At 44.0% G+C, this 16,115-nt stretch overlaps 1 protein-coding gene across 2 annotated transcripts in view; it reads left to right on the forward strand.

The window, feature by feature from the left end:
• LOC146833816 (dimethylaniline monooxygenase [N-oxide-forming] 2-like) overlaps positions 1-16,115 on the forward strand; it is an 830,014-nt gene that overhangs the window by 732,765 nt on the left and 81,134 nt on the right. For both annotated transcript variants that reach the window (XM_085601707.1, XM_085601708.1), the window contains one exon: positions 7,738-8,090. In XM_085601707.1, coding sequence (XP_085457833.1) covers positions 7,738-8,090 — 353 coding nt within the window. The remainder of the gene's footprint in view (positions 1-7,737; positions 8,091-16,115) is intronic.

Genomic DNA, 16,115 nt, shown 5'->3' on the forward strand with positions numbered 1-16,115 from the left:
TACCTTGCACTATCCATCCGTCCTAAACTGTCCTTCATATACAGCTCTCCTCCTTGCATTGGGACAAATGAACTAAAGCCCATGAGTAAAGGCGTTGTACGATACATCAACAACATTTTCATCTCAACTTTCAATCTTTTTCCATTTCCACTAGGAATCTGAACTGTACCTTTAATGACTCTGCTAAATCACTCAACTGCACCATTCCCAGCTGAATGATAAACCGAAGTGAACACGTGTCACTCCATTCCTCCAACTTCTCGACCACTGCAGCTTTAAACTGGGGTCCATTATCACTCAACAGCCTCTTTGGTAAACACTCTCTTAAGAATTTGGCATCCAAAAATGTTACCAAAGTCTCTCAATCTGCCTTCTGTATAATATCTAGTTCTACCCATGTACTAAAATAATCTATCTAAACAATGATATAATTACTCTCCCCCATCATGGTTTGGACTGGACCCACAGAATCCACTGTCAACATTTTCCAACCCATTTTAGGACAATCAATTGGACTCAAAGTCGGTCTCGTAGTTTGCAAACTCTTGTCCAAATTGGCACACTGCACAAAACTTCCTACAGCTCTCTCTATTTCTAGATCAATTGCTTGCCATCAGTACAAAGATTTCACTCTCATTTTTGTTCTCACAATACCAAAATGCCCCTCTTGATACAAATCCAACATTTTTCTCTTCAAACACAGTCGGGTAACAGTCCATCCACGCCTAATCATACAGTCTAGCTCCCCCCTAGCTCATTTCTGAACTCCAGAATCCCTTTATAACATCCAGACAACTCATACTGCCCCCATCCCATTCTTCGTGGACACATTTGTTTCCCTTACATGGTACCTCATTCTTCTCATAGGCCTCCTTCCATTCTTCCTTCCCATTAAAGTCCAACGCTTCGTCATCCGCATACGCAACCTGAAATTCATTCCACTCACCCCCCAGTAGTTCTGTAATATATAAAGGTATACGATTTAAGCAGTCTGCCAGTTTATTCTGCACTCCAATTAGGTACTACATCTGATAATTTAAATTTTGTAACCTCATAGAAAAACTGAGTAAATTCTGGCAGATGCCTTCAGAAAGCCGCCAGTAGTGAGCAAGTTGACTAATGCTCTATGGTCCATCCTTACATCAAATTCTGTGCCCGATACAAATTACCTTAAATGTTCCTTGCTCCATACACAAGGAAGCGTTCCCCTTTAAACTACAGAGTATGCTTCATCAGCAGGGTTAAGGCTACAGGATGCAAACCTAATCACACACATGCTCATCCCTTTGTGCAAGTACCACACCCAGAATCCTCTTGCTTGCATCAACAGTTATCATACATAGTAAAGTTGGGTAAAACCCATGAATAGATGCTGCTTTGCATATATCATACTTAATGTTCTGAAATAGTTTTCCACAATCCTCATTCCACACAAATTTACTGAGAGTTTTCAACAACTGTCTCAAACCATACGTCTTTAATGTAAAATTATTTACAAACTTGGAGTAATACTCTGTGAGCCCCAATAATGAGCAAAGTTCATCCTTGTTTACTGGTGCTGGGGCTTCCCTTGTCACTACTACCAACTCTTTTTTAGGCGAAATTCATTTCCCATCATTAACATGTCCCAAATACCTGACTTGGGGCTAGATGTACATGGGCAATCATTTGCGATTACCAAATAGTGAATTTTTGCTCTTCCCTATTTGGTTATCGCATACATCCATGTACCAATGTGTGTATTACACATTTTGTGATTCTCAGTGGGTCGCAAATAGACTTTCCTCATGAATATTAATGAGGTAGATCTTGGTTTACGACTTATTGGGAATAGCAAAACTCACGGGGATTGAGGCCTGCAGGGGTCAGCAGACCTCCATGTCTGTGATTGCTTTTCAATAAAGAAATTTGTTTTTGGGAATGCAGTCTGTTTTCCTTAAAGAAAAATGGGACACATTTCAAAAAGAAAAATGAAAAGTTTTCTTTTAAATTTTTGCGATTCAAGAGGTTTGTGAACATATAAAAGCTTTGGACATACATACCCTTCGTCTTTTGCAAATTTTCATTTCTCATATTCTGCCATCAGGCGTCAAACCTTTAAAACCTCAAAACCATAATAATCTTCCTCAATCTCTCATCATGCTCCCTTCTATTTCTTCCCATAATTAAAACATTGTCCTGAAAATACAGAACCCCCTCAATCCCTCTCAAGATCTCTCCAATCAACCTCTGAAAGACTGATGCAGCAGAAACCAGTCCGAAAAGCATTCTAGCAAACTTGAAACACTCATATGGAGTTACAAACACTGTTATCCTTCTGCTCCTTTAATGCAACAGCACTTGGTGGTAAGCTGCTGAAAGATCCACCATCGAGAACCACTTCATATTCTTTGTTTCCGACAACAACTCATTGATCTTTGGCAATAGGTATTTATCCACCTGAATATGCTTGTTCTCCCCTCTCAGATCAACACATAGTCTGATCTTGCCATTAGATTTTCTGGCTACTACCACCGGATACTTCCACTCTGAAGATTCAATGCTTTCAATGACTCTGGCCTACTCAAGTCTTATTAATTATTTTTCTATTTCACTCCTGACCACAAAAGGCACATTTCTTACCTTGTAATTTACTGGGACCACATTCTCCTTAAGCACAATGCTGTGCTTGAAACCTTTTAGCATTTACATTTTTGGCAAGAACACCTCTGGAAAATCTTTACACCCCTTGTCACACTCATCAATTAATGATACTTGATCCTTGCTTTTAGTATTCAATATAATCTCCAAACTCATTTGGTCCATCCATCCTATCACGCATGTGCCATATTACGCCACATACAGTTTCCCAATTGCACAACGTCCTTTAAACTTGAAAGACACCTCCCTATACCCCACCTTGAGTATAGCCTCCCCTCTAAAGATTTTGTGATGTATTTTTGGATTTTTCTACTCTTTCGCAATGGCTCCTTCAAATGTATCTTTCTGCATGTTCGGTTTAATGATGGTGTAGTGTGACCCCAAATCCGCCACCAAGATCACAGGAATACCTGCAGCCACCACCTCAGCCTTTGGTTTAATCCATGAACACACCATTACATCTAAAATAGCATCCCTTACCCTTAGAATACACTCTTCCACTCCAGTTTGATCCTCATCTGACGTGGACTCCTTCTGGGAATCAGACATGCACTGCATCTTTTTCCCTCTGTCCCTCCTTTTGCATGTCCATGAAAAATGTCCTACTAAGCCACATATAAAACACTTCTGATCTCTCGCCCTACATTTCCGGCTATTTTCCAAGTGTTCCTGACTATCACAACTGGTGCAAGTCAAAGTACCTTGTTTCCGTTCCTTATTTGTATTGTTTGCTTAGAAATCCACAGTTTTTGAGTAATTTCTTTCTGAGCTTTTCTTACTTTACCAGTTTTCTTTCCACTCACCACACACACGTCCTTGCTCTCCTTATTCTCCTCTAACGTCGCCTTGGCACACCTATTGAAGATCTCTGCCTTCCTCACCACACCCAATACTTCTTTTAAGGTTGCATCTCCACTCGCTCATAGTCTCTCCTGTACCCTTTTATTATTAGTATGCATAATGACTTGATCTCTTAGCAACTCACCAAATCTGTACAGTATAGCTAGCTTTTTTAGCGCAGATACATGATCATCAGTTGTCTTCTTTTGCTCCTGCTTACAATGGTAAAACTTGTACCTTTCAATCACTTTACAAATTGTAGGTGAATAATATCTCTCTAGGGGATGTATGTCGTTACAACGCACACTTTTACAACGCATGCACTTACAACGCATTTTTTACAACGCAAAATCCATTACAACGCATTCCATTACAACGCATTCCATTACAACGCATTTTTAAAAACTACCTTTACAACGCATTCCATTACAACGCATACTACCATTACAACGCATACCATTACAACGCATAATATTAAATTGCATTTAAGGTAAGTATTAGATAGTATAGGGGTAAAAAATACTTTTCTAACTCCAGGGGGTGCAACTGTAGGGTAAGTGTTGGATAGTATAGGGGTAAAAATTACTATTCTAACTCCAGGGGATGCAACAGTAGGGAAAGTGTTGGATAGTATAGGGGTAAAAATTACTATTCTAACTCCAGGGGGTGCAACAGTAGGGTAAGTGTTGGATAGTATAGGGGTAAAAATTACTATTCTAACTCCAGGGGGTGCAACAGTAGGGTAAGTGTTGGATAGTATAGGGGTAAAAATTACTATTCTAACTCCAGGGGGTGCAACAGTAGGGTAAGTGTTGGATAGTATAGGGGTAAACATTACTATTCTAACTCCAGGGGGTGCAACAGTAGGGTAAGTGTTGGATAGTATAGGGGTAAAAATTACTATTCTAACTCCAGGGGGTGCAACAGTAGGGTAAGTGTTGGATAGTATAGGGGTAAAAATTACTATTCTAACTCCAGGGGGTGCAACAGTAGGGTAAGTGTTGGATAGTATAGGGGTAAAAATTACTATTCTAACTCCAGGGGGTGCAACAGTAGGGTAAGTGTTGGATAGTGTAGTGTAATATTATGCGTTGTAATGGTATGCGTTGTAAAGGTAGTATGCGTTGTAATGGAATGCGTTGTAAAGGTAGTTTTTAAAAATGCGTTGTAGTGTCATGCGTTGTAAAAGTTGCATTGTAAAGGTTGTTCCCCCTCTCTAGGTCATCCAATGCATGCATCAGTTTCATCTCCACTTCTAGGTTTTTTCTCCATTTGATTATACTGTCTTATACCTTTTGACCCCAAGGACTGTAACAGAATACCTTTTTTGTGTCTGGTGTTACATTTCATCATCTATAGTAGACATACAATTACTAAAATAGTCCCTCCACTCTTGTCACTTCTTACATGGCTAACCAGGTACAGGCAGGAACGGTAAGGGTGGACTAAGTGTTTATGTTTGTGCAGCACACATAACTACTATTCACTCCAACTCCCAAAACTATACTGCTTTGTAATTATAGCAACAGTAACCTTACTATGCCAAAATAAAAAGTTTCATCCTCAATATTAGTATTAGATAGCGTATACTGTAGTATATTACCCCCAAGTACTGTGCTTGAAAATCTTCCGACACATACATATGCACAGTGATCACAAAATCATTTGGAAGCAATCCTTGAGCACAGTGCTGTAAGTCCACTATGAACGTTTCCTTCCCACACTTCTCTTTAGCCACTCATATGGTGTGCGTATCACTGCTGGTAAATGCCACAAAAGTTAACATACAGTACTCGCAGGAATGCATGTCACTGTCTTCACTGGTATGATTGCAAAATGGTGTGTGCATCACGAATGGTGAACGCACACAAGTAAATGGATATTATTCCCAAGTGAGCGTGTCACTGTCAAGATCCAAACCCAGAAACATCAATGCTGACAGTTGATGCTGACACAGGCTTGACCGCCAATGTAATAGACAGCCTTGCGCATTCTGTCACTTTCCTTCTCCTGCGTGTCAACTCCTCTAATGAGCACTGCCAGGATCAGGAGAACAAGACTGCACTGGCTGCCTTTCTCAACGACTTCCTACTTCATGCACAGCCATGCACGCCAGTTCTGGACACATGCTAGGTGTTATTGCGCGTTACACTTCCCAAACCAAAATGACTGCTCTGCCACTCCTGAGTCACCATGTTATGACACGACTCACGCCTCCCGGCTCCGATTTCAATACTGTGCTCCCCCACTCGACTGTGCCTCTATGTTCCACCGTGAATGGTCCTCCCACGTCACTGCAGAATTACCAGCATCAAAGATATGAGGAACACTCCATGAGCCCACTGGCTCCTTTCGTGCCTCTGCAGCTCGTGATGTCCCCCAAGACACTGCTTGCAAGGGCACACTACGAGTCACTACCAATTTCTCCTGATACCGTCAGCTAATTACCACATGCCATGATCCCACGATGTAGCTCCCACCTCAGTATCCTCCAATTTCCATTGCACCTGTGCTGCTCCCTAAAAAGTCAAACTCTGTTTCTCATATATGGTTGTTTTTTTTAGTGAAGCATCTTTGATGGCCAGTGGCCCCTTCAATCCTCTGTGTGCGATGATTCACACAGAGTTGAGATCATTACCATGTTGCATTAAAGATACCACTCCTGGTTAATGTGAAAAAGATACTTTATTTTCACCTCTGCCATGGCGAGGAACAGCAGAGATGCAGCTCCTTCCTTAACACAGCTCAAAGTCCAAGTCCCAACCGCCCTCCACAGAGCCTTCACTTATCTCACAATCTACATTAGCTCACAGATAGCTTACCTCACACATTCTACTGCATGCAAGCAGCAACACCACAAGGTGAGAGAGAAGTTCAGCAGAGGAGACATTTACATTGCCTAGAATCAGGCAATGGATTCACATTAAGTAAGGTCTTAAGTACGCTCTCTAAGTTCTGTTTCAAGTCCCTCTGGTGATAAATATTGGCTTGGCCTGTCTGATGTGTACCAGAAGAACATTCCAAATCTTTGACACACTTCTTTCTCAGTCTGTGTGTACATCTTAAGCAGAGCTTAGCTTCCATGTGATATGTTTCTGTCAGGTATTTGAGGTGTATATGATAGCTATTTAATTAGGTGGATCATAGTGCAAAAAATGCATACAGCCTTGAAGGCAGAGCAATGTCCTTGGGAAGACAACCCAGGGATCTAAGGACAGATGTTTTCCACTAAACGTTTGCTAGTATTAAAATTGATACATGGCAGCCATAAGGGAAGTGAGATTTGGTGAGCCCTTTTCTGGAATGGCTTGGATAATCAACATGTTTTAGAAGTAAACGCTTGCGACTGCAAAGATGTTTTATTTGAAATCTGGTGTTTGTGGTCAACTTTTTCACATGAAGCCCAAAGTGAAGTGTTTGTCATGTTTTACGCCCGCATCTTTTGCTATGGTGATTATTTTAGGTCAATGACTTAAGCTTTTAAGTTGATTTTTACAGTCAGTGTGTAAGAGAGGAGGAGAAATAATGTATTTTATGTGTTCAGCTCAGGTTTAATATATTTCATCTAGTTTTAAATATCTTGAGAGGACGTACGAAATACCAACGTTTGGGATGCCCTAAAAAATGGGAGAAAATCTGGGATCAATGGCAGGGATTCCGGGGGCTGTGAGGGGGTATTGAAGAGGTGAGATGAGCACTGTATCCGAAATGTCATACCCTCTAAGATAACAAACGATAATAATATAAACAACTGGTCAAAATCTTACTTCTGTAAACTGTATCACTGATGTACTGCTGGTTTAATGTTGTTGCAATAGAAAGATTTATAAATTAAAAATATATATATATATATCTTAAGTGAGGATATTAAGGTAATAAAGCCGTTTGAGCCTTAACTCTAAATGTATAATGGTGCATCTTCTAAATATTGTGCAAATGACCTTTTTATAAGAAGTCACCTCGTGGCTCCATATAAAGCAAAAACAAAACAAAAAAAAGCAAGCACCTGAGTATCTAGCCCTAATAGACTCCATATACAAATTTAGTGGGAAATAAAGTACCTATCTATAATATTTCTCTCTTTTAATGGTATAATCTATGTGCAGTAAGCAATTACTTTATCCTCAAAAACACTTGCCCTCACCTATTTCTCAACAGCACTGGATACAAATGAAAATAAACTCTTGTCAGTATCTTAATTATATTTTCTTTAAATATTATTTCAACATCTTGTGCTTTTTTTCTTCCCCACTCCAGCTCTTTGTGGAAAGATCCCCTGGTTAGTGATGACCTACCACTCTGCATTATCAGAGGATTTCTGTCAGTGAAACCAGGTGTGGCTGAGTTTGCTGAAAACTCTGTCACTTTTGAAGATGGCTCCTCAGAGGACATCGACATCGTCATCCTCTCCACAGGATTCCTCTTCACTTTCCCTTTCTTGGACGAATCGGTTGTTAAGATCAGTAATAACAAGGTTTTGCTCTACAAGCAAGTCTTCCCACCAGAACTGGAGAAACCAACTCTGGCATTCATTGGCCTCATTCAACCAATTGGTTCTATCTTAGTTACCTCTGAGATGCAGGCGCGCTGGGTCACAAGAGTCCTCAAAGGTAGGTGAACAGCAGGCCAGTGTGCACCAGAAGCAGTAAACATAAGGGAGGACTGCTGCCAGGATTGTCTCTATCATAGCATTTTTTTTAAATAACATAAATAAAAAAAAAAAAAATCATTTATCAGACACGGTGGAGTAAAATAGAAGCAATGGCATCTTCACACAGGTAAATACACTATATGCAATATAATTAGATGAAATGTACATTCGGTACATCATACAGGCGCACTTACTGCTCTTCTCATATTTAGTTGCTTGCTTGGTAGAGAAACACAATTCACTGGGCTAGGTACAGAAACTTACAAGGGACTTCAATAGTGCACCAGAGTCCGCAACACAACATCATCACGCATGGACTGTAGGATATAACGCACACCACATTAGTTTCATTATAACAATAAAGCACATGTTGAGTATTAAATTTGGCATGAATGTCTAGCACGTAACACTGTTCTGAAAGGTGAGGACCTTCACCGCGTCATTGCCTCCGGCATGTCAGACAGGGATTCTGTCAAGCGTGCAAGAAGGTAGCCTTGCAGAGGACTCCATATATCTCTTGGCCTCGAGGCACGGGGCAACGTTTCAGCATACAGAGTCAATTGTTCTTGGCAATATATTAAGTCATTAAGCCATTCCTTAAACTTTGGCGCCCACCCCCTACCCCACCTACAAGCCCCTCTACACTTAGCTATCAATAATGCAATGGCGAGATATTTGCAACATGACTTGGGAATAAGCTTAGTGTATCCCAACAATGCTATTAAAGGTGTGCGCTCTAAAGTAATGGGAATCATCCGGTCTAAGGCATCGAAAACCTGGGTCAAGTATTCACTCACTTGTGGGCAATCCCAGGCCAGATGTACGAAATCAGCCCCTGGATTGCCACATCTCTCACAACTGTCTGTATTTTTTAATTTAAAGCGGGACATTTTTATAGGGGTATAATATAAGCATTGCAGGAATGTATAGTGTGTAACGCGTAGTCTAACACTGGCGTATATTTGTTCTGCTTGAAGGCAGCAGTATGTTCATTGGTCGTCCGTTATTTCATACCCTAGTTCCAAATTCCACTTTGCATGAGAAGAGCTGGGAGGTTTCACCTGTTGGGTGCGTATAGTGTGGTAAAGCGTGGAGACCTGGTGACCCGGCGATCCAGTACTTAGCAGCATTTGTAAGGGAGCCAGGGTAGGGGGTTCCTGAGGGAACTCTGGGGTAATAGATCATATGCCTTTGACGGAGCTGGACATAAAGAAATATATCCAGCCAGGAGGGTTGCAGCCCATGTAAGAGGTGCTCAGAGGGTCGAAATTTCCCATTTTGATAGAGATCTCCCCATGTGGTAATTTTGGTGCGCTCACAGAGTTTGAGGAACCCTGTTTCTTGTAGCAGTGCCATGCGTGGATGATAGGAGAGTGGGAGGAGCAGTGAGTTTAACATTGGGCATTGAAGGAGAGTCAAAATGCGGTGCCAGGCGTCTACTGTACATGTAATCGTGGTAGGTGCAGTGTCACGCATACGGGGGGTGTGCTCAGCATGCCATCCATGGGGATGGGGTCTGCTAACCATTGCTCCACTGCAATCTGCGGCATATATCTAGGGGGGGTGGAACCAGTAGAAAGCATAGTGGGCCTGCGCGCATGTATTGTACATCTCAAAATCCGGTACATCAAAACGCCCCTGGGCATACGGCTGTGTGAGCACTTTCCATTGTAGGCGTGGTCGTTTGCCCCCCCCATATCAGCCATATCATTTCTGACCGGAGTGTCTGGAAAAAATGTCGACCAGGGTGATATGGGATATTTAAAAAAGGTATAGTATTTGTGGAAGAACCACCATTTTGATCAATGCAGCTCGCCCTGCCAGGGACAGCGGCAGTCAGTGAGATCCATTGAGTGACATTTTCTGCAATACGATTTATGGCATTACCATAGTTAAGGTTCATCAGCTCATCCCTATCCCTAGATATTCCAATCCCAAGATAGCGTAGGTCAGAGTCACACCATTCCAGTGGGAAGTCCAGGGAAATCGAGAGACTGCAGGTGTTAAGGGAAATAGTTGCGACTTCCCCCAATTTATATGAACCCCAGAGAGTTTCCCAAAAACTATAAATTCTCGCAGGAGTGGGTTTAAGTTATCCTGCGGATTTCTTAGAAAGAGGGTGATGTATAAGAATCCGTCGGAGGTTGCACCATAATGCTTTGTCTTTAGACGCCAAGGGTTCGATTGCGAGCGCAAAAAGTAGGGGTGAGAGTGGGCACCCCTGTCGCGTGCCTCTAGATATGGGGAATGCAACAGATAGATGACCATTGATTAAGACTTTTGCCATCAGGAGCTGATATAGCAGTCTTATCCAGGACAGAAATATAGTAGGAAACCCCATACGCTGTAGCACCCCGAGTAGATAATCCCATTCGACGGAGTCGAACGCTTTAGTAGTGTCCAAAAAAAACGCCGCCAGCGGCAGTTCAGGAGCATCGTTCTGTAGAATGGAAAATAGGGTACGGAGATTGTGTGTGGTTGCTCTGCCCGGAACAAATCCCGCCTGATCAGGGAGTACTAGCTTTTCCATTAATAGGGCTAAACGATTTGCGATAACCTTTGCCAAGATTTTAGTATCGCAGTTAATGAGGGATAACGGTCTATAGGATTCGCAGTTAATTTGATTTTCCAGGGTTGAGCAGAGATGTGATGAGTGCCTCTCTCATGGAAGGGGGAAGTGTGCCATCCGTTCTATTTAAGTTTTATAAAATTCAGCGGGTAGTCAATCCAGACCAGGGGCCTTTCCGGACTTCATCTGCATGATGGCCTTTCGAATTTCATCCAGTTTGAAGGGGGCGCTTAGAAACTTCCTCTGTGTATCACCCAGCCACCCAAGGGATCTGTCTCCTAGAAAGCTGTCTAGCTCGAAATGATCCCTCTGCTGTGAAGTATAGAGTGCTGAATAGTGGGTGGTGAAAGTAGTAAATATATCAGCAGTGTCAAGTTGCAGTGTCTCTCCAGGACCAGATATCTCCAGTATATAAGAGAAGCGTGGTCGGCATATAGTTTCAGCTAGGGCCTTTCCAGGTCTCTATCCCTCGCCATATCGCCGGGCCACTAAATATTTCCCTTTAAATTTTGTTTCCCGATCTGCAGTCAAGGTGTTTTCCGATAGTTTTTCCCAAAATGCATGCTGAATGTCATTACTTCCTCCCATAATCAGTTGTGTCTCTAGGTCCTTAAGTTCTGCGTCTAATCTTCGAAGTGTACACTGTATGTCCCTGAGTACTCCCGAGCTTTTAGAGTTACAAAATCCCTGGATTGTTATCTTAAAGGCTTCCCAGATTGTTTCCACATTATCTACAGAACCTCTATTTCTTTGGAAGAAGTCTTGAATTTCGTCCCCTAATTCACTGTGAAATACCGCATCTAAAAGCGTTAAGAGCTGTAACCTCCAATTGCTGCGCGGTTTGTTATACCCAGGTGGGGCAATTGTAAATTTAACCAGGGAGTGGTCCGAATATGTCCAGGCCAGGTGCGTGACATCTTTTATTGAGGGACCTAGTCCACGAGACAATAGACAATAATCTAAACATGCCCAGGAGGCGGCTTGCATTGTAAAGTGTGTGCCCTCCCGTGCGAGGCGGTGAAAGCGACGCCAGGTGACAAGTAAACCAGTTTCCGTCTTGATTCCCTGTAGGACGTGGTATGACCTATTATAATGGTGTGGTGTGGTGCCGGATTCGATCTGTCTTCTGCTGAGTTAAGAGCCACATTAATATCCCTGCCTCATATTATATGGGTAGAGCCTATTTCCCAAATCTTCCCCCATAGCACAGTCAACATTCGGGCCATAACAACTCACCAGGGTGATTGAATACGTGCCCAATCGTCCACATGCAATAGAGTATCTCCAATTGTGATCAAGTAATGAACCAGCTAAGGCAAAATGAGTCTGTTTTTTAATAAGTATAGCCGTGCCTCTGGCGTAGGAGGAGTACGAGGAAAATAGTCGAAGGTCTGCCCACTTATTAGCAAATGCAGTGGGATGTAATGGATTAATATGTGTTTCTTGAAGTAGTGCAATATGTATCTGATGCCTATCAAAGTATACCAGTAGCTGGCGACACTTTCGTGGGTCCCCCAGCCCCTGCACATTCAAAATGATGATTTTTATGCTCCGGTGAGCCGTCAAGTCAGCCATAGGTGCCAGAGGTGTGTGACAAATGGCAGCGTACCCCCTGTGACCTGTGTGTAATAAGCAATGTAATACTATACGTCTGTCTGTCTTAATGCAGCAAAATAGTTAACAATGGACATGAAACCAAGCCCTCTACCCTCCCACTCCACCCACAACAGCACCCCAATTGTGTTGGAATGACATTTCCCACCCTGAGCCCAACAATACTCAAACTGGTCAATCCAGGTCAAACAAAACCAACTTAGAAGAGAGTCTTGTGTGGCATCACCCATATGAGGGGGACCGCTGGTGGGCCACAGGTACCTCCCATCTCCCAATGCCTACAAACAGCTGCATTAGCAGCAGGGGTACATGGGGAGAAACAATGGGAGGATGCTCAGCACTATGCCCTGGAGAAAAAGTACAAGTGTCAGAGTCATATAATTAACCCATTGTATAACAAGAAGATGCACCAAGGGTGCTAGGTACACTTAGCTGACGTGGACAAATAGCATGCAGGTCAAGCCGCCAATGGGAGTAAGGAATTGTCCCGCTACATGTAGGTCGAAGAGACGTAGGATAGCAGAGTGACAGCATGGTCAGTAAAGGACTGGAGGCTTCGGAATGTTTCGGCTTTTTCCATTGCTACGAGGGGCCGTTGGCCTCAGGAGAATGTGGATTGGAGGTGCATTCATCGGAATTCCGGTGAGGTGAATGTCGGTTGATGCGCTTGAGGAACTCTTCGACTTGCTGTCGATTCACAAATATGCTTTGCTTGCCTTGATGGGTGACCCTTAGGTGTGCCGGATACATGAGTGCAAAGTCAATTTGCGCCTTTTGGAGCTTTTGTTTCACTGTGAGAAACTTGCGGTGAGTCTCCTGTACAGCTACAGTGATGTCGGGATAGATGGTAAATTCCATGCCTTCATATGTCAATGCCTTCTTTTCACGTGCCAGCCAGAGTGCGGTGTCTCGGTCCCGATAGTTATGGAGCCGGGCCACAATAGGACGTGGGATGCGGCCCGGAGGAGGGCGGGGGCCGAGAGACCACTGTGCATGCTCCACAGTCAGGTGAGGAGAGAAGGCATCTGCTCCAAAAGTGTTACGCAGGAGGCGTTCAATGAAGTCTTCCATGCGGCCAGTGATCGTGGTTTCCGAAATGCCTATGATGCGTATGTTATTCCTGCGGCTTCGAACTTCAAGGTCTTCGTTTTTGGGGGTGATTGCTTTCAGGAGCATGTCCATTTGTATTATTTGCAGGTGCATTTGGGACGTAGTACTTTCCGTGTCCGAAATCCTCCGTTCTGCCTCCTTGATTTGCTCATCATGCTTATCCACCGTCAGCACCAGGAAGGCTAAACGACTGTTCATCGTGTCCATCTTGCCTGACAAGGCCGTGAGACTGTGCTACATCGCCAGCAGCAATGCTTTAACCTCGTCGTCTGAGGTGGAAGATTGTGCTTGGGATGGATCCTCAGAATTTTGTAAATGTTCCTTCGTACATGAACGTGTGACTGTCTTCTTTGCATCAAAGACAAGCTTGGATTGCTGGCCCTCCGGCTTCCCCATGTTGGCAAGATGAGGTTACATCCTGAAATGTCGTCGGTACCTCTTCTGAGTCAGGCTGTGCAGTGATGAGTGGAAAGGGTCCCAGTAAAGGATCCGAACCAGGCACCACCCAAACCGCTTGGAGGATAGAAGTAGTAGGAGATAGCCGGTTTGTTGTGGCGAGATCTTAGCGGGGAAAGCCTGACTATGGCGTGTATAGCATCACAGTGAGTGGGAGCAAAAGTCTATACATCAGGCAATCTAGTCAGTGTCAGGCGCGGACCACCACTAGTGGGATACTCTGGAATCCTGTTGTGGGACAGCTCAAGTGGCTCAGTTGCAGTTAAGAGGAGCTACGGCAGGTTCAATTTGCAGACTCATGCATCGGTGTGGGCTCCTACAATGTCCGCTGTGTCTTGGTGTAGGAAGATTATATACCTCATTGCAAACTGCCCTGAGGGTCTGAAGAAAGGAGGGTTGGAAAGGTGGCAAGGACGTGGCGTAACGGCTCACCTCCACAGACGTTGGTCGCAGGTGGTGGTCACTCACAATGCTGCACAGGATTCAGCCGGGACTGGAGGCTATACTACGCAGCAGTGTGTCTGTGTCTCCAAATAATGCTTGGCAGGGAGTAGCACTCTAGTTTGGGTGGGCAGCGGAGGGCAAATAATGGTGAGGGCTTGAGTCCATGGCTAGGACGGCATGAGCTGATGCGGTCGCTTCGCACATCCACCATGTATGTCTGGGCCAGGTCCGATGTACAGCCGTCTCCACCTCCTCCACGATATTACCGCTGAAGAAATAGAAACTGTAGGTGTGGGGCTCACCGCAGTAAGTCTTTGGTCTGTTGGTGGGTGCGTATTGAATAGATCTGGCGTATTGATGCCAGCTTGCAATCTGATGCCGCGGCCCAGTGCCACGTGTGAGGCTGGGGGCTTGCGTAGCGGCCGCAGAGGGCACCAGGCAACTTCGCGACTATCTCCCGCTGCAACCTAGAAGACGCTCGAGAGAGGACACCGGGGGTCCGGAGAGGCTGAAATTGTCACCGGAGCAGGAGGGCACCTTGTTCTGCTAGCAGCAGTCTTTGTGGGCAGTTTTCTCCTGGTATAAAGAGGAGAAATGTAGGATAATGAGGCCGATCTACCGGAGCCTCACAGAGGAGCGGCCATTACGGTTGTGCGCCACCTAGCGCCCCCCTATCATAGCATTTGTTATCTGTGAAAACACAGGAGTCGTTGTTGATGTAATTGGAGGTCAGAGCTCAACATTTATCAATGTGCTGAGCTTCTATAATGTGGAATGCAACCTTGTGGCAGCTTAGGTGAAGTACTTTTCTGAACCCTGCCCGCTGTTCAGTAGGTTTTGATCAATAACCAAAGTACATTAGTGACATGAAAATATATGATACCAGTTCATCAGAGTAAAGTCTTGGCCTATAACAGAATCATAGATACAAATGATGTTTGGAAGCTTTATACATTGGCAGAGCGCCTGGAGTACTGCTAGGGCTCAGTCCCCTCAGGAGAAAAATGGGTGAGTCCTGGAGTCCTATTGCATAAAGCTAATTCTTTTTCTCATAATGAAGGTATAGGGCCTGTGCCATGAGTGGTCCTTCATTTATGTTAATGTATCTCTGCCCTGTTCACTGCTTAAGTGTTTTAGTCAGTGTTCCATCACTGTTCTACGAGTGACAGTATTTGGGTGTGCCGGGCCATAAGGTACATAGGGCCTGATTACGAATTTGGTGATATGGGAAACGCCTTGCCCATAGTTGCGGTCCGGCTGCCGTGTGCTTGGCTGTCTGACAGCCATATTATGAGATTGTCTGATTGCCTTTACCGTTCGCAGAGTGCAGTGAGTGGTCGGGAAAATCAGCTGCCATAGGGCGGCACAGAGGAGTCTCACTGCAGGCAATATTACGTCTTGGCCTTCTGATACGCTGACCTTTACGATGGGACAGCCATCTGCAGGTCGGCTGAAACAAAGGATTTGGGATGTATACTCACCCCTTTCCTGTTCTTCCTATTAGAGTTCGATGTGGATCCCTGTCTCCAGGTCCCCCTTTAACAGCATCTTCACACTGAGGAATGTGACCCTGTTTGCGCGATATACAGGTAAGTGCTCCTTGTAACATATAAACATTGCCTGGACTGGCACATATGGGCTGGACTCCGGCAATGGGTAGGTGGTATTTTTCCACATGTATCATGCATGTGTGTGCATTCAACACATTTGCAGCTGAAATGCTCACACAGGCATCGATATGTATGGAAAACCATTTATCACTCACGCAAGACCTCAGCAGCCAATCCATGG

The sequence above is a fragment of the Triturus cristatus genome, chromosome 4_2 (assembly GCF_964204655.1).
Source record: "Triturus cristatus chromosome 4_2, aTriCri1.1, whole genome shotgun sequence".
NCBI lineage: Eukaryota > Metazoa > Chordata > Amphibia > Caudata > Salamandridae > Triturus > Triturus cristatus.